The 24,401-nt window shown below is 34.8% G+C and overlaps 1 protein-coding gene and 1 non-coding gene across 2 annotated transcripts; both read left to right on the forward strand.

The window, feature by feature from the left end:
- The first annotated feature begins 932 nt into the window (after nt 1-932).
- On the forward strand, nt 933-1,004 carry TRNAH-GUG (transfer RNA histidin (anticodon GUG)). Its single transcript has one exon. It is a non-coding gene; the product is annotated as a tRNA-His (tRNA).
- A 461-nt stretch (nt 1,005-1,465) lies between these two features.
- On the forward strand, nt 1,466-7,023 carry LOC131159373 (dolichyl-diphosphooligosaccharide--protein glycosyltransferase subunit 4A). The gene is made up of 2 exons (XM_058114243.1): nt 1,466-1,597; nt 6,622-7,023. The coding sequence occupies exon 2, from the start codon at nt 6,622-6,624 to the stop codon at nt 6,733-6,735; it is 114 nt and encodes a 37-aa protein (XP_057970226.1). The 5' UTR covers nt 1,466-1,597; the 3' UTR covers nt 6,736-7,023.
- The last annotated feature ends 17,378 nt before the right edge of the window (nt 7,024-24,401 follow it).

Genomic DNA, 24,401 nt, shown 5'->3' on the forward strand with positions numbered 1-24,401 from the left:
GTTCAAAACTCACATTCACCATAGGGTTGAAAACATCAAAAGCTAAAAGTTACATATATTATATTGATTGTGATTTGATGGTATAAAGATTTGTTTTATATTCCAAGAGTACTAAATCTTGAATGATTTGATCAATCTAATAGTGTTGCGATGAACTTATATTTGACAATCAAATTGGTTGTTAGTTTGAGCATTATGGTTGACTTGACTTGTTTAATTATTTGTGTGGTTGAAGATTGAATGTTTAATTGTGTTTAATTGTGCTGTTGATTGATTGTTCAAAATAAATCAAGTTCTTGTTTGATTGAAAAAATAAATAAACAAGTCAAAGAATTGGTTAAATATTAAAAGAAGTTAAGGACTTTAAAAGAACTAAAGAGAAAGTTTTCAAAAACCAATTCACCTTCCTCTTTGGAAGCTATTCCTAATTTCAATATGTATGCACATGTACCTAAATATGCATGTGTGTGTATATATGTATGTAATAGTGTGTATCTAAATTTTCATTATCTCTTCAAAAAATAATAAATTTAAAAACATGAGGTACGCAGTATGTATTAACAACTAGTTATTAATGAAAGAAACCTAAACTATTTTCATCATCATTTTTTCTTCAATCATTTCCTCCAATTTAGAAGTTATCTTATGATTGCAATATTTATAAATTGTGAGTTTGTAAGTAATTTATAAAATTATTTTATCTCAAAATTTAAAATACATCTTTATAATTTTACATTATCCTCTAAAAATTGTAAACTTAGATAAGTGAGAAAATTTGAATAAATCTTTATAACTTTTTCCTATTTTTTTTTTAACTATCAATTATTTCTTAAGATAGTAAATTAATGTTAAAACATGACTCGCGGCTTGTACCTATGTGAAACTAGAAAACTTTTTGGATTATATAAACAATACCGAACCCCGGACTCTCGGTGGCTGTAGTTTAGTGGTAAGAATTCCACGTTGTGGCCGTGGAGACCTGGGCTCGAATCCCAGCAGCCACACATTTTAAATCCCACTTTTTCTAAACCCAATATGATGTCATTTTGCTCCAGCTTACCGTAGAATAATTTCATTTTACTTCCCATTCTATTATCCCACAGTTTTGTGCTGGTTCAATGCTGGGACTGAATATATTAGACGTTTAGGGTTGGAGCCATTAATAAAATAAAATAAGAAAACAGTAAAGAAATGTAGGATGGGAAATGTATTGCTTTTTGCGTATAATTCAAGTGCAGTGTGGACATTTAATTGATTAAGAAATATTAAAATTTTAAAATACTACTGAACAGAAAATTAGTTTTTATCTTTTAATTTTTATTTATTTATTTTTACAGTAGTATCTCAAATTTATCGTGAAACTGTTCCAGCTGGGCCATGCCCGAGGCGCAGCCCAACCACTAAGATCGGGCCCGGAACTGACCTCAGGCCCAAATGCACAAGCGGAAAACAGAGTCATGCACACAAAATGTGACTTAAAAAAAAAAAAAAAAAGGTAAATCTTTTGTAGCGGGAGGAGTTCGTTGCTGCGTCGAAGGAGAGGAGACTTGTTGAGCTCGATCGAAGAACATACTCGCATAATCTTCTGCGTGCCAAAGTACGACACTCTTGATCTGTTTTATTTATTTATTTATTGTTATAATTAGATTTATGTTTTCCTTTTTTTCTCTGATCTCTTCTTCTCTAATTCTCAGTGCTCTGTTCTAGGGTTTTTAGATCTTTAATTTATTTATCAGTCTCTCTCTCTCTTTTTTTTTTTTTTTTTAAATTTTTTTTTCATGAAGAAAATTATAGGGTTTCTTTTTGTCAATTTGGAGTCTTTTGGAGGTTGTCATTAACTGTCGCTCGAGTGAAATTAGGTCCAGAAAAATATTGCTATATCTGTTTCTTATGGTAATTGGAAAGTTCAATTAGAATTCGAACTTTTAATTTTCCGTTTATTCTAATGGTTTTTATGAGCTCGTTGTTATGCTGTTCTAGTTGATGTCGGTGCAAGTCTCACTTCTGACCACCTTTTAAATTGAGACCGTTCCTTGTACTGTGGACCATGAACCACAGACACTGGACACGGATACAACACAATTATCAACGATGCGGTAAATTTTGAAGCTATTAGGAAACAGTAAGGAGGGACACGCTATGAACTGCGTGATGTTAGGGTAGGCTTTATAAGACAAAGTGTGAGGGTGGTCTAGGGTTGCAAAATCTTGTTTCTACGAATATTTCCTTGGTGGATAAATGGTTGTGGCAATTTCCTTTGGAGCTTGGATTCTTACGGCGTAGGGTCACTTGCAGCAAACATGGGATCTATCGGAATGGGTGGGATGCCAAAATTAGTCTTAATGCTATTCATGGAGTCCCTTGTAGTTTATTTCTCAGACTATGGTTCTTTTTCTTCCCTGAGTTACATTCTGTGTTGGTAATGGAGAGGAATGCTTGTTTCTAGGAGGAGTTTTGGATTGGTACAGATCTTTTATGCACTCCCTATCTTCATCTTTGTCATCCCTTGATTTGCCACGATGCCCCAAGTGTCTGATTTCTTAGTTTTTTAGGGAATTAATCATTTCTAGATGTTTTTCTTTGGGAGGAATTTAATTTAGAGGGAGGCAGGTGAGCTTGCCCAAATTTTAGATTTGATTGACTGATTTTTATAGTCCGTGCCATGGTTGTTGAGTTTGGGCTTTGGATGGTTCCAAGGATTTTTCTTGCAAATTTGTTTTTTTATCATCTTAAAAGTGATTTTGTTAGGTCTCCCACTTTTCTTTACTCTTTTGATTTAGAAGGCTAAAAGTCCTTCCAAAATGAGCGCAATTATTTGGTCTGCTGTTTTTTATAGTATCACATGATTGGCCAAATATCTCATTTCTTTGTTTCTTGGAGAGGTCACTGTTTCCAGGATTTTTTTTCTTGGGGTGGAATTTAATTTAGAGGGAGGCAGGTGAGCTTGCCCAACTTTTAGATGTAATTGATTCTTAGAGTCCTTGCCTTGGTTGTAGAATTTAGGCTTTGGATGGTTCAAAGGAGTTTTCTTGCAAATTTGTTTTTTATCATCTTAACAATTATTTTGTTGGGTCTCCCACTTTTTTTTCACACTTCATGATCTAGAAAGCTAAAAGTCCTTTAAAAATGAACTTTTTTATTTGATCTACTGTTCTTGATAGGATCAATACTGATGATTGGCTTTAGGCTAGAAGGCTTTTGAAAGCTGTCTCCAGATGTTTGCTTTCTTTGTTTCCATAATGGAGAAACAAAATACATTTATTTTTGCATTGTCGTTCTTCTTGGAACATATGGAGCAGGCTTTTTTGTCAGTTTTTAGGGGTGCACCCTTCTTTGGAATTATTTTTCCATCCGAAGCATAAGTCATTTGGAGGTTGCACCTTTGCAGGGAAGCAATAATGCTTCGAAGGTGTGCTACTTTTGTTGTTTGGTGTATTTGGTTGGAACTTAATTTTGAGGGTGGAGGTGGTGGCTTCAGATTTGATGTGGAGTAAGATTCCCTTTTTGGCGTTTTTGTGCTACTCTGCTTTTGGTTATCTGTTTCCTGGGATGCAGCTGGTTGATGCGCAGTGAGGCTGGAGGGCTTTGTTATTTTAATTTTATTATTTATTTGTTTAATTGATTATTTTTTCCCTTAAGGATTCATTGTATTTGGTCTTCTTCTAATCTTAAAGGACTAATAATTGTATAATATTATAGTTAAATATTACTTGTAATAAACATCTAGTTTAAATATTTATATAACACTTTCTAAGTAAAAATTCTATGTGTGAGAATTTATTCTTCTCCTTTTTATGTATTCTTTCTAATCTAATGAATTCATATTCTTTTTTTAATAAAAAAAAAAAAAAATCTGTGTGAGTGTTATTTTTTTTGAAAAAATTTATAGATATTTGGAATCTATCTCTTCTTTCATTATAAACATATAGGAAGTTATTGTAAAATTTCTTTTTTTCCAAAGACCTATGTTGCTGACCTTCCATAATATTTGTGATCTCATGAGTAAAATGAAAGAAAGTTTTTATTGGGATGCATTATTATGGGTGGGTAAGGTTTTGTAGGACTAGATTGGACTAGACTCTTTTTTCTTTTTTGGTTTTGTTCCTACAAGATGCCCCTAGCTTAAGCGCTATCCATTGAGTAAAGGGAGGGTTTGCTACAGTGATTCGGGCGGTTGGTGGCCCCTTCGAGAGTTGCCCCGCTGCGCCGGGGGGGGGGGGGGGGGGCGCGCTTTTGGGATCTTTTCTTAGCTTGCCCAATCCTGTATGTTGTTTGCACCAAACTGAGATGTAGAGACTTTAGCCCAGCCTACCTCCCTAAGCCTCTAATTCATTCAAATAAAGCATGTTTAAAAAGTATGAAATGAGTATCCTATAGTGTCTAAGAAGTGTGTCTCTTTGAAAATTGTTGACTCATTCTTGAAGTGCCTGATACGTGTTGTCTGAAAGGTGTGGCGTCCAAACCAAATACATCATGGACATGGCAATCTTGTAGAAGGGTTGATCTTACAGACTTTGGATGATTGTCTGCATGTTTTTGCTGACCTGCATATCTTTGTATATCCCAAAGTCCATCTGATCAGTTTTTACACACACATTGTATTTTTGGAAGCCTTTGTGAAGGTTTGTCCCTTATTTACCCCTTTGCGGTGCAGCAAGGGCTTCTGAATTTTCTAGAAGTCTAGTTTCTCTAATTAGAAAGAATTCATATGGTGAGGAAAAAATAAACTCTTTATGCCTTGTTTTGATACTGTGAAGAGCAAGGAAAAGAAAAAAGAAAATAAGTGTTGACAATTGCTTTAAAATTTATTTCTTTCTGAGATGCATGTGATGCCCCGGTAATTACCATCTGGATTTTGATAGATGATACTTAAGTTTATCATCATCTCTCTCATTATTTGGCCTAACTTTTTTTTGGATATTCTGTCGTGTTAAGTTTGTTTTTGATCATATGTTGCCCCAACTCAACTAACTCAATATCTTTTTTAAAGGTCTTCATCACCAAACTCTCCCCCAACATCGAAGAAGTTGAATAACCAAAGTTTTACGAAGAAGTTTCAATTTGTTGTAGTCTTAATTACAAAATAAACCACATAATTTATAAAAATTTTAATTAAAACTTAAAATTATTGCAATAAAAGACCTAGAATATCGTTATCTTGCAATCTGGGGAATAGATCTAATGAGTGATAAATCTTTGATGGAAATTTTGAATGCAAAATACAAATGACCTATTGAAGTCATGTAGACCACCACTGGATGATTCTGGAAAACACCACCATGGTCGTCTTTATCGGAAGCTTATCAGCCATCCTAATTATATATATCTATCTATATATGACCTATTGAAGTCATGTAGACCACCACTGGATGATTCTGGAAAACACCACCATGGTTGTCTTTATCGGAAGCTTATCAGCCATCCTAATTATATGTATCTATCTATATATATATGTATCTCAAATCTTTGTAACCTATTCCATGAAAACTTGTCCGACAACAAAAAAGTTACTGTAATTTGTGCCCAGGAGATGTGCAACAAACAAGGGCATAGGGCAAGTTTGAGTGATGTACGATGATGGTAGGGGAGACACTGGAAAGAGATATGGGGCACAGTGAAAGAAGAGAAGAGAAGAGAAGGATAAGGGGGATGCTCTACATGGCGAGAGAGGGAAGATGAACCCTTTCTGGATTCAAACATGATAAATGTCCAAACATTGTACAATGCACAATTTACTTGTACATCCAACATTAAAATAAAACAAGCAAGGAGAAAAATTACCCTAAAAGATCTAAAATATTCAAAATAACGCGAACCTTACTAAGACTCCTAAAATATCTAGATTAACCAATTTAAAACAAAACCCTGATTTTTAGATCTTCAAACGAAAAATGATTGCCTAGAGTTATCCACAAAAGATCCTCCATTATTGACTCAGTAAGAAAAAACTGGCCCATAATTGGGCAATATTTAATAATTGAAACTTTTGGGTGTGATTGGCAGTGAAATAGAATGACTGGAACTTCAAATTAGCGGCTATAATTTTATGTTTTCTGGATTTCACACATGCATTTCACATGCAAAAATTTTCATGCATTTTAATGCAAAATTTCAATCCTAGATTTAAGTGGATTCCCCACATTGCAACACTAATGGTGGTCTACACCGTAAATTGCAAGAGTTGACAGTTTGGGTTTTAATTGCAGGTTTTGTAAAATTATTTTAAATTTTTTTTTTATTTGTATTTATTTATTTATTGTAATTAGGCCTTTTGTAAAATAATTACCTACCAATGCTCATTGTTCTCTGTCTCCAACCATCTTTAGCCGTTGGAATGGCAAATGAATAACTATTGCAAAATTACCCTATCCTGTGTTAGCAGGTTTTAATTATGCCTGCTAACTATTTTAGATTTCACACGTATTAGAGCAGCTACAATATGATTGTTTCTTTGCCATTGGGAAATGTTATTTGCTTTAAACTGTATTTACATAATAGTACAGAGTTACTGCTTGTAGCCTCTTCAAGATGTGCCCATTAGAGAGAAAGACAACTGAAAAATTCTGATGATCTAAATAACGGTACTAATACATTGTGTCATGCTTTCATGTGATTTTTCAGATGTTCGACGATCAAGACTTAGGCTTCTTTGCCAATTTTCTTGGTATATTTGTATTTGTACTGGTAATTGCTTACCATTTTGTGATGGCTGACCCTAAATATGAAGGCAACTAAAGTGTTTCCCCAAGGTTCTTACTGCAGAAGAGAGATGTACTGTCAGTTTCATTCAAATAATATTCCCCTAATCGGAATCATTTTGATGTAGTTGAAGCCTCTGTCTCGCAATTATGTATTTTAGTGGACTATACATTGATACTTGATACTTGCTTGCTCTGAATTATGTGTTTTTTTGACATATACACAGCCTTGAATGTTCAGCCGAAGTAGTGCCTTGGTGTATTGAGGTTGGCACTAGAGGTTATCCAAAGTTTATTAAAATGTATGATTAAGAAAATTGTCAAACTTAGTGTCATTCAAATTCATGATTGAGGTACTAATCAAGTTTGCTGGTATGTTGTTTTGTTTTGGTAAGGAAAAAAGACAATGTCTTATTAGGAGAAAATTAGATTCATGAAATTTGGGAATAATTATTTATTGTTAATAATTTTGCTGTGTTGTTTACTTTATGATAAGAAAATTGACCTATTACTATGAATGGGTATTTGTACAAATCAAACACAACTCAAAAGGTTTTTCAAATCTTGAATTTGTGTGTGTAGATTTAAATACAACACCACACAAATATTGAGTCTTAATACAGTCTATTAGACAATATTGAATTATATTTTTTTAACAATTAATATGTTATAGTACATAATGAAACAATATATAATTATTTTCTAATATATTTTAAATTAAAAGTGCAATAATTTTAATTAACAATTACATTATTAATTTTGTTAATTTTTATTCATATTGAGTCTATTAGACAATATTGAATTAAATTTTATTAACAATTAATATGTTATAATACATTATGAAACAATATGTAATTATTTTCTAATATATTTAAATAAAAAATACAATAATTTTAATTAACAATTAAATTATTAATTTTGTTAATTTTATTTTTAATTCATATTTAAATATTTTAGTAAGTAAAAATAATGCAATATTATTTTTTAACAATAATCTTGTTCTTAATGTATATTTATAATATATGATTATTATATTAATTTATCCTAAAATAATATTATTAATTAAATTAGTATTTTAATTTTTTAATATTAATTTAAATTGATAGATGGTCTTCTTCCTCATTGGAGGATTGAATTATGTTTCATTAATAGTTAATATGTTATGATGCATGATAAACTAATATATAATTATCTATTAATATATATTTTACTTATTTTTTAATTAAAAATAGTCATTAAATATATTTATGAAATTGATCCGCCTATGAATAGTGACACTTTTAAGTGGCTTAGAAGTTATCTTTCATTAATTCTCAAAATTCACTTAGAAAGTTCTTAAAAATTGGTTCTAGAAAAGTACTTTTTGCAATAAGTACTTATTTACAAGCCAAACACCACTTTATTTGTTGTCAATAGTTATTTCTTTACCTAACAAAAATAACAAGATTTAACTAAATATAGACAAAAATTAAGCTAAAACCAAAGAAAAAAAAATTACAACATAAGATAGTCGATCAACTCCTTATTGGTGGCCGACTAGCCCTACTTCCCTTCTCTAGCTTTGGCATCATTCGATAGCAGTCCATCAGCACCCGCAGATTGACTTAGTGAAATTTCAAAATTTTGAGTTGCTCTCATTTGATTGGCTAATGAATTTGGGAATGCTAAGGATCTTGAAAGTTGCCATGTATTAGGGAACCATCATGATAGTTAGTAATTGACAGTTTAAATTTGAATTTTTGAAATTCAAATTCAAGTGGTTGTTTTACTCCATCTTTTGGGTAGTCTATAAATAGACTCCTTTGAAGGATTTTTCGGACACATCCAAGTGGGGCTAATGAAGCAATTTGCAGAGAGATACGAGGGAAATTTAAAAGTTATTTTGAGTTTTAAGAAGTTTTTGTTTTGGGGTTTGAAGAGAATTTCATTTGATATTTTCTTAATTGAGAAATCCTTTGGTGGGTGTGAGTATTCTTGAATGTATCACCACTTGATCACACTCATTGTAATAACATAAGGTCAGTTCTCTCATTCTTCTCTTATAATTCAAGTGTGTTTTGATTTTTGTTTTGAAATCATATATGTGGCAATGTTTGTTATGTAAATCATAGTCCTGGTATGAAATTGTAAGTTTTTATGAAAAGAGAAATGACTGAAATCATAGTATAATTCATGAAAATTTTGCATTAGATTTTAGTAATATTGCATTTTTCATGGAAGGAGCATGCAGATGGTCGACCAACCCTTTATACATTTGAAAGTAGTTGTTGGTAACAAGTCAACGGTCGACCGACTTATAGGCATGGTCGACCACCCTATCCAAAGGCTAGATATTTGGCCATTTTCTCTAGATTTTCTTGAGTTATTCATAGTTTCTTTAAGTCCAAATGCTCACTTGAGTTTATGATTGGGTCTAAATGCTAAACTTGTGATGTGATTTCATGGGTTTTTTTTTTCATAAATAACCAAGATTTCATCTTAAAAGGGAATTTTCAAAAGATTTCAAGTGGCTTTTTTTCATTCACTAGAATTTTCAAGCTTTCTAAAATCAAGTTTTCAAGATGGGTTTATGGTTCTCCCATAAAAAAAAATCCATACTTTTTTCAAGTCAAGGAAAGTAAAATAACATTTTTTTTCAAAGTAATCATCTATGAAATGACTTGGGGGTGGAAAAATACTATATTTTCAAACCTAAACTTGGTTTCAAATCTATGTTTTTTTTTAGAGAATTTAATTGGAAGTTAGAGTTTTACAACACTATATTTTCAAACCTAAACTAGGTTTCAAATCTATGTTTTTATTTTTTTTTTTGTAAATAATTAAATGGAAAGTCAGAGTTTTACAACAAAAACAAAATTTTTTAATCAAAACTTCAAAGGTTTTCAAGTGATATAAGGGATTCCATCAAAATCACTACAAAAGTATTTTCAAAAGAAGTTTATGTTAGAATTTTTTATTTTTTCAAAACAAAAAAAAGGAAAGGAAAGTTGCAGCAGATAGTCAACCAATCTCTACACTGTCGATTGTGCATTACTACAACTTAATTTTTTTTTTTTTTCTTGTTTTTGATCTTTTCTTTTTCTTAAAAAAATGATCTTCAAAATGGGATACATATACATACACAAGGTAAGTATAATTAACATTCTTGGAATGAGTATTTTAGGGTGTTAGGTCTTTAAATTTCATTTAAAAGAAATTTAAAAGTGTTGGTCTTACAAGACTTAAAATCTTATTTTTGATGATAACAAATAAGATAAACTTAACATATTTGCTTGAATGATGATATTTCAAGAATCAAGTATATGAATACAAGGATGAATGCAAAGAAAGATGAACAAATGAAGATTAAAGAGTCAAGGGATGGATTCAAAAGATGTCCTAATAAAGCTTGAAGATTATGAGAGCATGGATGATAAAGAGGACTTGATAAAAAGCTTAAAGTATATTAAAACTTGAAGACAAGATGGAGCCAAAGAAAGACAAAGCAAGAGAGCTCAAAGAAATACAAGCACGAAGAGTTAAGTGTTTAGAATGTCAAAGGTCATAATGGAAATATTTTTGAAACTCTTTTAGGGGTTATTCATTGACTTAGATACCTTATTTAAAACCCTAAAAAATATTTTATGAAGAAGCAAAGCAAGAGAGTAAAAATGTTTTTTGAAAACAAAACTGAAAAAACTGAAGTTGGTCTGCCCAGATGACTGAGGTGTACCCTCAGAAGTCTGAAGAATCACCCTCAAACGACAATGTCTGAAGAATTTCTTCAGAAGACTAAAAAATTAGTTCAGTCAACTGAAGATTTATCTATTGAAACACAGAACAGACATAACACCCTCAGAAGACTAAACCCTCAGTTTAGTCGTCTGAGCAGGGACTCAAGAAGAATGAACTTGAAGTTCAGTCATCTGACCCTATGTCCAGACTATAATTTTCAGTACTTTAAGAAACATTAGAAGATTGAACTTGATAGTTCAGTCGTCTGAACATTGTAAACGGTTAGAAATTTTAAATGTTTTAAATTTCAAATAAAGGTATTTTGAGCCCCAAAATTAATGAAAACTTGGAAAATACTCCAAGTAAAAGTAATCTTGGGCAACACGAAATCACTTTTCAAAGCCTATAAATACATAGTTTTGCAAATCAAATTATACACGGAGAAAGAAAGAATTGAAAAATATGATCATAAAGCTAAAGAACCCTCTTGCTCAAATCTTTGCTCAACTGAATTACTGAATTTCTGAAAGATTTGATCATACAAATCTAATTTCTACTACTGATCTTCATCTAAAAAGGATATTGATGAAATCTATACTTGAGCTTCAATCTTATTTCATATTGATATTTAATATTGAAGTACACAGTGATTGAATTTGTATTAATCTACTCTTTGTGAAAGTATTATTGTATGCAGCTATTGTGTCTTATTTCTTGACGATTTCAGGTTGTTAGATTGTTGACCGAGTGTAAGGTATCGCTTGGAGAGGTCTTACTTTAGCCTATTGAAGGAGTGATCGAGTGTGGGGTACTAGGAGAGGCGTTGCTCTAGCTTACTTAAGGAGTGTTTGAGTGTGGGGTATCACTTGTAAAAGGTTTGTTCTGCCCTGAAGGGAACGGTATAATGGAATCCTTTGGTGGTATTGGCTAAAGGTGATGACGTAGGTTGGGGATAAGTCGAACCTCGTAAAAAATGTGGTGTCACTCTCTTTCCTTACTCTCTTTAATTTTCAGTATGTAACGGCTTGCTTATTTTTACTGTTTTTTCCGCACATAATAACATTTATAATAATCTAATTACCTGCTAAACTGCTATGTCATGATCAACCTGGACCCATGGGTACCAAGGATATAACTATCATACATCTTTGATACCTAAGTAGCCGAAAACATAAAATTACATGCATACCATAAAACACCAAACACAATACCAGTGTTCTACTGAATTTGTCATATATATACAATCATCCACAAAAAACCAAAAAGTATCCTAGGGTCCCAATCCAAAAACCCATATGATCCTAGCTCAACTACTTACCCTTCTAACAGGGTAGCTCGGTCAACTTCTATTGTTGCAGGGCTCTATCCACGCTCCTACCTGGATTTCCTGAAATGTTTGTAATTGTCACGCCCCAAACCTGCAAATGGTTCTCAGGTGTGAATATAGTAACCTAACCTGTCTCTATATCAATTAAACATACATGATACAACACTGAATGAGGGTCCGACTTCGTGAGGTACATGTGAACCTTATACACATTCATATCCATATCCATACTCATCATATACATAGCGAAAAATGTTCTTTCTATACATACATCATACCATATTAGAGTCTATACATAACTAGAATATACATTCCCAAAATTATAGTACATACTCCAAGTGTCTACAAAATCCAACAATGTCCACTCGGCTACAAAACTCGTACTTACACAGGTACTAAACGTAGCTAACCAACACCCAAGCTTATAGATGCTAGGATGCTTGTTTTGGCTACCCGAAGGACCTGAAAAATATTTGTATATTCGGGGTGAGACATCTCTCAGTAAGGAAGAAAACAAGTTATATTAGTGTGTGACATACAACTGTTATTTTGACGTAAAACATAACTCAATACAATATAGTACAATATAGTTCAATACAGTTCCAGTATTTTTTACAAATCCGTTCGAGTACATACGATACCAAACATACGGTCAGTGTTGTCACACTTAAGCACCCGATACCCTACAATAACCGAAGCCTCACAGCGATATCGTTGCCAGTACGATGTAACTCATACCCATCGATGACCAGCCGGTAAGAACAAACGATATTTCACACCCTTGGATATAGAACCGGACACTCTCGCCTACGATAATTAGCCGAGACATGGCATCAGCGTTCGGTAATTAGCCGTCCCTAGCTGATTCAGTGTACGGTAATTAGCCGCCCCTAACTAATTTACAAAACCTGGAACAATTTTGGAACTCATGTCCCTATACTCATTAGCGTACGATAATTAGCCTCCCCTAGCTGTTTTTACAAAACTTAGAACATTTACATACGACATTTCATTCCACATTTATTTGAGTATACAACAAATCATATCGTTTTCAGTTCAAGAATACAGTTTAATACAAATATGGGTACGATCATCTCAATACTACAATTTTAATACAACATACAGTTTCTCCAACAAAATAGAGATGATACCCGAAACCCCCAAATTTTTTCAAAAACTGTAACCCAAAAATCCTGCATTTCACCCAATAGATTTTCCCAAATAAGTAATCAAAACATAAATACAATCGTAAACTACAGGTTTACCGATCCCGATTTCAAAAATAACTGATATAAACAGAATCCCCTTACCTTTCCCGAATACCGAAATACGAACTCTATGGCTCCAAAACTATGAACCGAGACACCAAAACCTAAACATCCAAGAACTATACTTCACTACAATTCTTACTATTACATATATATCGAAACAAAATTGAAATCGTACCCTTACCTCGTTTTGGATCAAAACCCGAAAATCCTCGAAATGACTTTTCGATATGCTAAAAACGTAGAGATCCCTCCCCTGATCAACGCAATAACGTCGGATCAATGAATCAAACGACAAATAGCGAAGAATCGAAAAGATGTAACGACCCTCAAATTCCTTAACATAAAATGTAATATAATGAATGGAACGGTCAACCTGAACCCGTGGGTAACGGGGACACCTGTCAATCATAGCGGAAACCTAAGCAGCAGTAATCATAAAATTTAAATCTTCCATCCATCAAGCATAATACCAGAGTTTACTACAATCGTCATGATATTGTATTTATATACATCCCCCAAAATATCAAAATAACTCTAAGATCAAACACAAAATACTCCTGATCTTAGTGCAAAATCTTACCCTCCTAACAGGGTAATATCACTGACTCCACGGCGGCTACGACCTACCGGTCACTCAGGGTCTCTTGAAAGATTAATTAATGTTGGGGGTGAGACACATCTCAGTAAGGGAAAATAAACTAAATACAGTTGTGTGGCAACATGAACATTTAATGCATTTATACATATACAATATATTTCATATTTCTGTAAACATTCATGTTATTATACTGGGTAATCACATACTTTCATATTTTTTAAATAATCACATCGTACATGAAATATCTGTGATAACTGATAATACTGAAAACATACCCAGGATGAATAGTTAGCTAATGTCACGTATTACCCCCCATGACAGGTTGTGCAGCCCGAAGGCGGGACCCGACAATGGTTGGCCGACCACTGTTGAGTCAAATATGTCTGTAAGTATGATGAGCCCGTCGCACCCTGGTCCGGATTGCTAGGTGGACGTCCACACTCTACTAAAAGCCACATCGACTATCCATCTCCCACCCCCTCGTGGGGTGGTTAGCACTAACCTAAACATAGATATCTGATCTATACATAGCTACGGTACCGAGCTCCTAGACTGAACTAAACTAATATTCGAGTTCTGATAACATATAGTACATGATAGTATAGCATCTTTCATAATCTCATAAATACGGCCTCGTGTCGATCATACATAAATACGGCCTCGTGCCGATCATACGTAAATACGGCCTCGTGCCGATTATACATAAATACATCATTCTAAAAATAGTCATTTTGTCATGCATTTATCAAATCATAATGTACTGTACACTTCTATAACTTCTCAAATCATACCGCATTCATATCATTATCATTTCATAATATTTCTCTATGTAAAATAATATTCTTGCCACACATTTGCTGTATAAAACTATACATCGTATTTTGAAAATCATAATTTCTAGCATCTCATATATATATACACGTTTCAACATAATAATAGTATTTTTCTCAAACATGCTTTAATTCCATAATATTCGAACATCGTACGTATTTTCAGGAAATCAATTTGCTCATAAATAATAATAATTTGCGTGAAAAGTAACTACTTTAGTTTATTCCCTTACCTGACTACTAAGAAAGCCCCTAAAATATCCTAACCTAACCCCCGTAGGATTTTCTGATCAATACCCTAAAACTGAAAACTCCCAATATTAAACTTTAGTATTTCTACGTGTGCATCACTTCCTATAACTGTTGTAATACCAAATTTAACTTAAAAAGTCTTACCTCAATTTAGGGATGATTTCCAACTAGCTTTCACCAATGATCCGCTCCGGCAGATTTGGAGAGAACTTCCCTAGGAGCGTCGTGGTGACTTCAGATTGTCGATCCGGCATAAATCTGGCCCAAAAATGATGAGAGAGAGAAAGAGAGGGCCGAAGGGGAGAGAGAGAGGGCGAAGGTTGCTTAATAATGAAGTTAAAAATTGGATTTTTGATATATATAGAATTGGATTAGTCGACGAGCCACGTTATTCGTCAACGAATCCTTCAATAATTTCGTCGATGAAATTCAGTCGGTTCAAACTCTCTCGGTATTTCTTTGTCAACGAAATTCAGTCTTCGTCGACGAATTCTCTTAAACTCTCATCAACGAAGTTGACTTCCTCCTTCTGTTACCGTTTCTATTTCCCATCCTCTTATTATTTAAATCCCATTATTATTCGGGTTGTCACATTCTCCCTTCCTTATAAAATTTCGTCCTCGAAATTTACTATTCATATAATTCATCATCCTTTTTAGGCAAAATGGTCTACTTACTTTATTATTGACCCTCACTTATGATGGAGGAATACCGTGGTTACAACTCAAGTTCTGGGAGATTACATATACCAAAAGAAAATTTTTCCCAAACTAAAATACCTTTTACTACTAAAACATTACATGTACCTGCAAAAGAAAACTACATATTTACTCGCATTTCTACTTACATTTAAACTTCTTGGAATAGTTGCGGATATTTCTATCGAATCTGTTCCTCAAGCTCCCAAGAAGCCTCTTCTATCGTATGATTTCTCCATAGAACTTTTACCAGAGGAATCTTCTTACTACGTAGCTCCTATTCTTTCCTGTCCAGAATCTGTACTGGTATCTCCTCATAGACTAGTGAGTCACTGAGCTTTAACTCACTATAACTGATAATATGAGAAGGATCTGGGACGTATTTCCTCAACATAGATACGTGGAATACGTCATGTATTCTGGATAGTATAGGTGGCAAAGTTAGCCTATAAGCTACCGGCCTCACTTTCTCTAAAATCTCAAATGGACCGATAAACCTAGGGCTAAGTTTACCCTTCTTACCAAACCTCATAACTCCTTTTAACGGAGCTATCTTCAAAAATACGTGATCACCCACATCAAACTCTAAAGTCCTGCGGCGATGGTTGGCATAACTCTTTTGTCGGCTTTGAGTTGCACTAATTCTTTCCCTGATAAGTTATACCTTATCGTACGCCTGCTGTACCAGCTCTGGTCCCACAACTCTTCGCTCACCTGTCTCATCCCAATATAAACGGGAACGACATCTCCTATCGTATAGTGCCTCAAACGGTGTCATGCCAATACTGGACTGATAACTATTATTATACGCGAACTCCACCAGTGGCATAAACTAAGTCTAACTACCCCCAAGATCTAATACACATGCACGGAGCATATCTTCTAGTGTCTGTATCGTCCTCTCAGTATGTCCGTCTGATTGAGGATGAAATGTCATACTAAACGATAACTGCGACCCCAGAGCCTTCTGCAAGCTCTTCCAAAATCGTGACGTGAATTGTGGGTCTCGATCGGATACAATAGATACAGGTACCCCATGAGAACGAACTATCTCCTGAACGTAAATCTCTGTCAATCGGCTGAGGGAATAGCTAATCTTGATAGAGAGAAAATGAGCAGACTTAGTCAACCGATCTACTATCACCCAAATCGCATTCTGACCATGCAATGTCGATGGCAGCCCTGAAACAAAGTCCACGGATATATGATCCCACTTCCACTCTGGAATAAATAGTGGTTGCAACTGACCCGCTAGTCTCTGGTGCTCAGCTTTTACCTGCTGGCATGTCAAGCACTAGGCTACATATTCAGCAATCTCTCTCTTCATTTCACTCCACTAGTAAAACTCTCGCAGATCTCTGTACATTTTCATACTGTCGGGATGAACTGTATACAAAGATTTGTGAGATTCATCTAAAATAGTCTTCTTAATGTCAGCATCAACAAGAACACACAATCTGAAACGGAATCGTAAAGCTCCGTCATCTGAAATGTAGAATTCCTCCCCCTGACCACTCTGCACTCTGTCTATCACCTCTACCAATTCTGGATCCTCCTTCTGAGCAGCTTTAATTATTTCCTGTAGCGTAGGCTGTACCACTAGGCTGACGATACATACAGGAGTATTACTCTCTATCAATTCAATGCCGAGTCTCTCCAGATCCATTATGATTGGATGTGGATCTCCATAGCTGCCAACACTGATACTCCAGACTTCCTGCTCAGTGCATCAGCTGCCACATTTGTTTTCCCTAGGTGGTAACTGATAGTACAATCAAAATCTTTAATCAACTCTAACCACTTTCTCTATCTCATGTTCAATTTCTTCTGGGTGAAGAAATACTTTAAGCTCTTGTGGTCGGAGAAAATCTTGCATTGCTTGCCGTACAGATAATGCCTCCAAATTTTTAACGCATATACCACTGCAGCCAACTCAATATCGTGGGTAGGATAGTTCTTTTCAGATTTCCTTCAACTATCTGGATGCATATGCCACTACCCTGCCATGTTGCATCAACAAACAACCAAGTCCCTTTAAGGACGCATCACTGTAAATAGTATACCCCTCACCCCTAGACGAGATGATCAATACTAGCGCTGTGACTAGTCTCTGCTTCAACTCTTGAAAACTCTACTCACAGCTGTCGTTCCACTCAAATCTGGCATTCTTCTTCGTCAGTCGTGTCAGAGGCCCTGATAAAGCTAAGAACCCCTCGACAAAATGACGATAATACCCGGCTAACCCCAAGAAACTCCTAATCTCCTAAACATTCCTTGGTTTAGCCCAGTTCACCACCGCCTTAATCTTACTGGGATCTACAAAAATTCCACTTCCTGAGATTACATGCCCCAAAAACACAACTTTCTCGAGCCAAAAGTCACATTTGCTGAACTTTGCATACAACTTCTTCTCCCTAAGCATCTGCAAAACCTGCCTCAAATGTATCTTGTGCTTCTCATAGCTCCTCGAATAGACCAGTACATTATCAATAAAAACAACCACGAACTGATCTAAATATGGATGAAAAATCCGATTAATCAAATCCATAAATATTGCAGGAGCATTCGTCAGACCAAATGACATAACAAGAAACTTATAATGCCCATACCTGGTCCTGAAAGCCGTCTTCGATACATCCTCTGCTCTCACCTTCACCTGATGGTAACCTGATCTGAGGTCAATTTTAGAATATACCCGTATACCCTGGAGCTGATCAAACAAGTCATAGATACGGGGTAGAGGATACTTGTTCTTGATGGTCACCTTATTAATCTCTCAGTAATCTATGCACATCCTCATAGACCCGTCATTCTTCTTTACAAATAGCACTGGAGCTCCCCACGACGATACACTAGGTCGTATGAAACTTTTATCAAGCAAATCTTGTAATTGGTCTTTCAATTCTGCCAACTCTACTGGCGCCATTCGGTATGGTGCTTTAGAAATCGGCGTTGTACCCAGAAGTAGATCAATAGAGAAATCTACCTCACGATCAGGCTGCAAACCTGGTAATTCGTTTGGGAACACATCTGTAAATTCTTTTACCATAGGTGTATTCATAAGTTTCAATTCATTTTCTAACATTTCTTTCACAAAAGCCACAAATCCTAGACATCCATTCTGGAGCAGTCTCTTCGCCTGAACAGTTGAAACCATCTGAGGTAAGGATTGCACTCGTGACCCTATAAATCTAAATTCTGGTTTCCCTGGATGTCTGAATATCACTTCCTTTGCACGACAGTCTATAATAGTAGAATTAACTACCAGCCAATCCATGCCAAAGATAATGTAAAACCCGTGCATATCCAGCATCACCAAATCAGTAGATAAAATTTTCCCCTGAACATCAACTGGGCAACCACGGAGCATCCTACTACATCTCATCGCTGACCCGGTCGGTGTAGCCACTAACAGTTCAACATCTAATGATTGCGTTTCTGCCCCACATAATTTAACACACCCCAAGGACACAAACAAGTGTGTGGCACAAGAATAAAAAAGTGTAATAACTTTAAATGAAAACATAGTAACAGTACCTATCACCACATCACCGGCCGCCTTAGCATCGCCCGGTGTCAAAGCAAAAATCGTTTCTATTTCCCCTCCTCTTATTATTTAAATTCCATTATTATTCGGGTTGTCACACAGAGAGATCCCGTTGGTGAGAGAGAGAGAGAGAGAGAGAGAGAGAGAGAGGGGGGTTTTTTAGCACCTAACCAATGAAATAGGATATTTATAACCTCTTTGACCCAGCCAACCTCATCGACAAGATGGCGCCTTCGTCGACGAGTCATCCATACATTTTGTCGACGAATCGGCTCCTTCGGCGACGAACCCTATTCCGATATTTTACAACATGTTCGGTATCTCTTTGTCGACGAGACTCTGAATTTCAGAGACGAAGAGTATGAGGGCCTTCTTCTATGAGAACAATGGCTTCGTCGACGAAGCCTAAAAAATTTACCTTTTTACCCTTTTGCTATTTTGTCAATCTACATATCTTGGGTCAGGTTCTTACAACCTCCCGTCTTTACAAAAATTTCATTCTCAAAATTTGTAATCTCTCACTTATCAACTCACTACATACCCAAACGCATACTTGACTCTAGGAAGAGTCGGCGGCCACCCACATAGCAGCCCCGTCCCAATACATACATACCCTCACTTATGGAAGAGGAATATCGTGGTTACATACATACACTGTCTCAGGAGCTCACAATATCACATACTCTCCCAGAGACTAACCACACAATACTACTACTATAACAGAGTATTACATACATACATACATACCCATACCGACCCTGTTATTAAAACTACTACTCAGAACAACTGCGGATATTTCTAGCTTATTTCTGTCTCTGACTCCCAAGAAACTTCCTCAACTGCGTGATTCCGCCACAATACCTTCACTAATGGTATCTTCTTGGTACACAACTTCTGAACTTTGCGGTCCAGAACCTGAACGGGTATCTCCTCATATGTCAAAGCATCCCCAATCTCTAAGGACTCATAACTAATCAAATGCGACAGATCCAGCACATACCTTCTCAGCATGGATACGTGGAACACATCATGGATCCTTGAGAGCGCTGAGGGTAGTGCAATCTTGTAGGCCACTGGACCCACTCGTTCCAGTACCTCGAATGATTCGATATACCTCAGGCTCAGCTTGCCTTTCCTTCCAAATCTCATCACCCCTTTCATTGGAACGATTCTAAAAAATATCTTACCCCCAACCTCGAATTCCAACTCACGACGGTGAACATCCGCATAACTTTTATGCCTACTATGAGCTGATTTAATCATGTCCCTGATCAATCTGACCTTCTTAGATGCCTGTTATACGAGTTCGGGACCCAATATCTGCCGTTCATCGACCTCATCCTAATACAAAGGAGACCGACACCTCCAGCCATACAATGCCTCAAACGGTACCATCCCGATACTAGCCTGGAAGCTATTGTTATAGGCAAACTCCACTAATGGTAGAAATTGAATCCAACTACCACAGAAGTCTAATACACAAGCCCGTAACATATCCTCCAAGATCTATATCGTCCTCTCTGACTGTCCATCAGTCTGGGGGTGGAATGTTGTACTGAAAGTAAGCTTTGTCCCCAGTGCTTCCCGTAAACTCTTCCAGAATTGAGAAGTGAACCTCAGGTCTCGATCTGAAACAATGGATACTGGTACCCCGTGCATTCTGACTAACCATTGCACATACAACCCTACTAACCTACTCAAAGAGTAGCTAACCTTCATCGGTACAAAGTGAGTAGATTTAGTCAACCTGTCCACGATTACCCAGATGACATTCTGCTTGTGTAGTGCTAGTGGTAACCTGGTGACAATGTCCATGGAAATATGCTCCCATTTTCACTATGACATACTCATTGACTGTAACGGCTGCCGGCCTCTGATGTTCAGCCTTTACCTACTGACACGTCAGACATTGCTCCACAAACTGAGCAATCTCCCTCTTCATGTCACTCAACTAGAAAGATTTGTGCAAATCTCGATACATCTTTGTACTATCCGGATGTACCGTATACAAAGAACGATGCGCCTCCTCCAGGATCGTCCTTTTTATCCCCTCGTCGTTTGGAACACAGCCTAGTTCCAAACCTTAGCACACCTCCCTTAGAGATGTTAAAGTCAGTAGCCAACCCTTGCTGCACTTTCTCTACAACCTCGACTAACTCCGCATCATTAGCCTGCGTGGCTTTAATTCTCTCAAATAATATCGACTGGATCACCAAGCTAACAATGAAAGTCTGATAATTACCATCCACTAAAAGATAACTCACAAAGTTGAAGTCTAAATATTTTTATATGATAAAAAAAAAAAAATTTAAACACACTCAATGTGAAATCATGACAAGCTCCTTGTTTGATCTCTACCGTCCTTATCAAAGTGGTATGGTCTAGATCTTGGTGAAGTATCCATCCACATAACAAAATATCAAAGTTGCTTAAATATCAAATATAATAATAGTGACTTAACTGGAGGCCTTAATTATTACCTACACTTGGAGCCACCTAGGTGGGTTCATAGGGCTCGCCTAGATTGGAGTTCACACAAGACAAGACAATAATATTAAATAATATATTTAGATAATTTAAATAAATTTTAGATGTCTTTATTTACATAAATTAATAATATATTAAGGAGAGTTGGTTGTTCCTTCCAAATATTTCATAGTTTTTAGTGTGGGTAAAAGAAAATACAGTGCAATGAAGAGACGCATGTTTTTACATAACTTCATGCTATTAGTGGACTCCAAAATTTAATTTCTCAATTCTCCAAGATTACTTTGGGAGAAAGTTATTTTTCTTACTTCTTTTTGGACTCATTCTTTTGAAGTTAGTGTTAATGATAAACAAACTAAATTATCAAGATAGTTTGGATATTAAGATCCTATTTAGGATCATGGATTTTATTTGAGAAAAGAAAAGAAAAGAAAAAAAAAATCTTCATTTTTATTGTATTTTTCCTCCGTTTCAAATAGTAGTAAAATAGGATTTTTTTTATAATATGATTAAAAACTTAGAAAGTTAGTGTTAATGATATACAAAATAAAATTTTCAACATTAATTTACTATATATTTTATTTTCTTTCTTTCTTTTCTTAATAGTCAAACATGAAAACATATATATATATTTTTTTCATGTTTTTCTTTCCTTTAAATAATATATTCTAAGTTACAAGCAAGATTTAAATGTAACGATTTAAGCCTAATTCTAGCACAATATTGTCCACTTTAACTATGTAACTTGGGGCAACATTTATCGCCTTTGGTTGTTCTATCTATAAATAGGTCAAAATTAATTAATTCATTCATTTATTAGCTTGTGTACATAATTTTGGCGATTATTTTTTGATTAAAAAATTATTAAGTTCAAACTACACAAAGAAAAATAATTTGTCTCATCAAAATCATTTCGATATTTCTTTTGCACAAAGATTTTAAGTGAAGGACTAAGTTTCTAACTTCTAATTCCTAATTAAGGTGTAATTTATTGACCTAATTATCCATGTTAAGGTATGTAGACTTGACTTCGGAGAGGCATTTATCATAGTAGCCTTTTGTTTGGTTCAGTCAAATAATTAATTGATTTTTTTGCTTACATCAATGACTATGGTACTATGCTAACAAGCTATCCAAAGTTTGGAAGTTCAAAAATGTGGAGGATATATATGTATGTATGTATATATATATATATATATATATATATATATATATATATATATATATATATAATTTTAATATAAAAACTTCATTTTCCTTATATTTTTTAATTTCCCTATATTTTCTTACTTTATTATATTAATAAATTTTTGCCCAATTTTATGTTATATAAGGTCACGATAAAATGGAGTGTCTACAGACTCACAGTTGCAATATGATAATTGATACTCTAACAGTCAACCATGGTGACTCTTAGCTAAATATCATTGTCTAAAATTATTATCAATAATACATGTGACGCCTTGATTTTCAAACCATTTTTTTCCTCTTCAATAAATAATAAATATTAATCAAACATCGGCCACGTCAAAAACTCTGATACTATTTAAACATAACTCGATCTGAGTGGGGGTACAAGGTAATCAGTTCACCATATACGCACATTCCTAATAGCGGAAATCAATATTTACAAACCATTCGGAATACAAATACCCAGAGTTCTATACAACCATACGCATCCCCAAAAACCCATAATATACACTACGAATCATATATCCCTAAACAAAACACTCACCCTGTCTATCAACGTACCAACTCCCCTCTATCACGGAGCTCTATCATTTGGTCTATCACGGTTTCTTGAAATATTAAATATTTGGGTGAGACACATCTCAGTAAGACGGAATAAATTATTTATAGTGTGTGGCAGTATGAGTTTTGTTATATCACAAAATACTCATTTAAGTGATAATACAATCTAAGAAAATATACAAATTCATATTCATAAACATATATATATATATATATATATATATATATATATATATATATATATATATAACGTAATCTTTTATAAGTTTTATTCCATTTCTCAAATTCATGCATATGCAACCCATATTTATTTGCGAAAGTTCCCGAAGATAGGGGATATTACATGTCCATACATGTAGCTCCCCTCTGCTCTAATATCTTTGTGATCTTGCCTAAATAGTTTGGGTGTGACTACAACTAATACTTATCAGGGCACTCACCTTACTCAGTAAATCCTTAGACAGAGAGTTTTATTTTGCCCTAGTTATTTATGTAATTAAACTCACACTTTTTCACTTCTCATTTTCATTTCACAATCTAACTCATGAATGTCCACTGTAATCCATTCATATGTCATCTGTAACTCATGGCTGCCCTGAGGATATTCACCATGCCATGTTTTTCCCCATGGCCAGGGTTGTGCGGCCCAAAGGCTGGATCTAAACCGCGGTTGGCCTACCTGGTTATATCAAAATAAGAAATCCATCAATTCGTTTGTAGTATGATTGACCTACCTATCCCTAGTCCAGACTCAAGGGGCAAAACTACCCTTCTCACTAGCTCAATCGATTGTCACGCCACACTCTCCACGAGACTGTATGGTTGCACATATCATCCCACTAGCAACGGTATTGTACTTTCATAAATACTCCAGTCCATCAGGGTTCTCATTTCCATATTTCCATTTTCACAATTCAGTATTCACATTCCATTATTCACATTACAGTATTCACGTTGTAATATTCACATTTCAATATTCACAACTCAGTATTCACATTGCAGTATTCACATTTCAGTATATATTATATTTCACGTATTTCAACATTTCTCAATAAAACATGTCATCATTTCACATTTCCTTATTTATCATAGAAAACATTTCTATATTCATATTTCATATTCCATCACTTTCTAGTAAAATACACGTTAGTATAACATAATTCATCATTCTCAATAAAATAATTTTATTTACCACTTTTCATCATTTTCCATATTTCAAATCCCAAA

This window comes from Malania oleifera, chromosome 7, assembly GCF_029873635.1.
Source record: "Malania oleifera isolate guangnan ecotype guangnan chromosome 7, ASM2987363v1, whole genome shotgun sequence".
Classification (NCBI taxonomy): Eukaryota; Viridiplantae; Streptophyta; class Magnoliopsida; order Santalales; family Ximeniaceae; genus Malania; species Malania oleifera.

Bases quoted from the DNA above. Each gene is read 5' to 3' on its own strand.
- LOC131159373 (XM_058114243.1), top strand. From the start codon at position 6,622: ATGTTCGACGATCAAGACTTAGGCTTCTTTGCCAATTTTCTTGGTATA.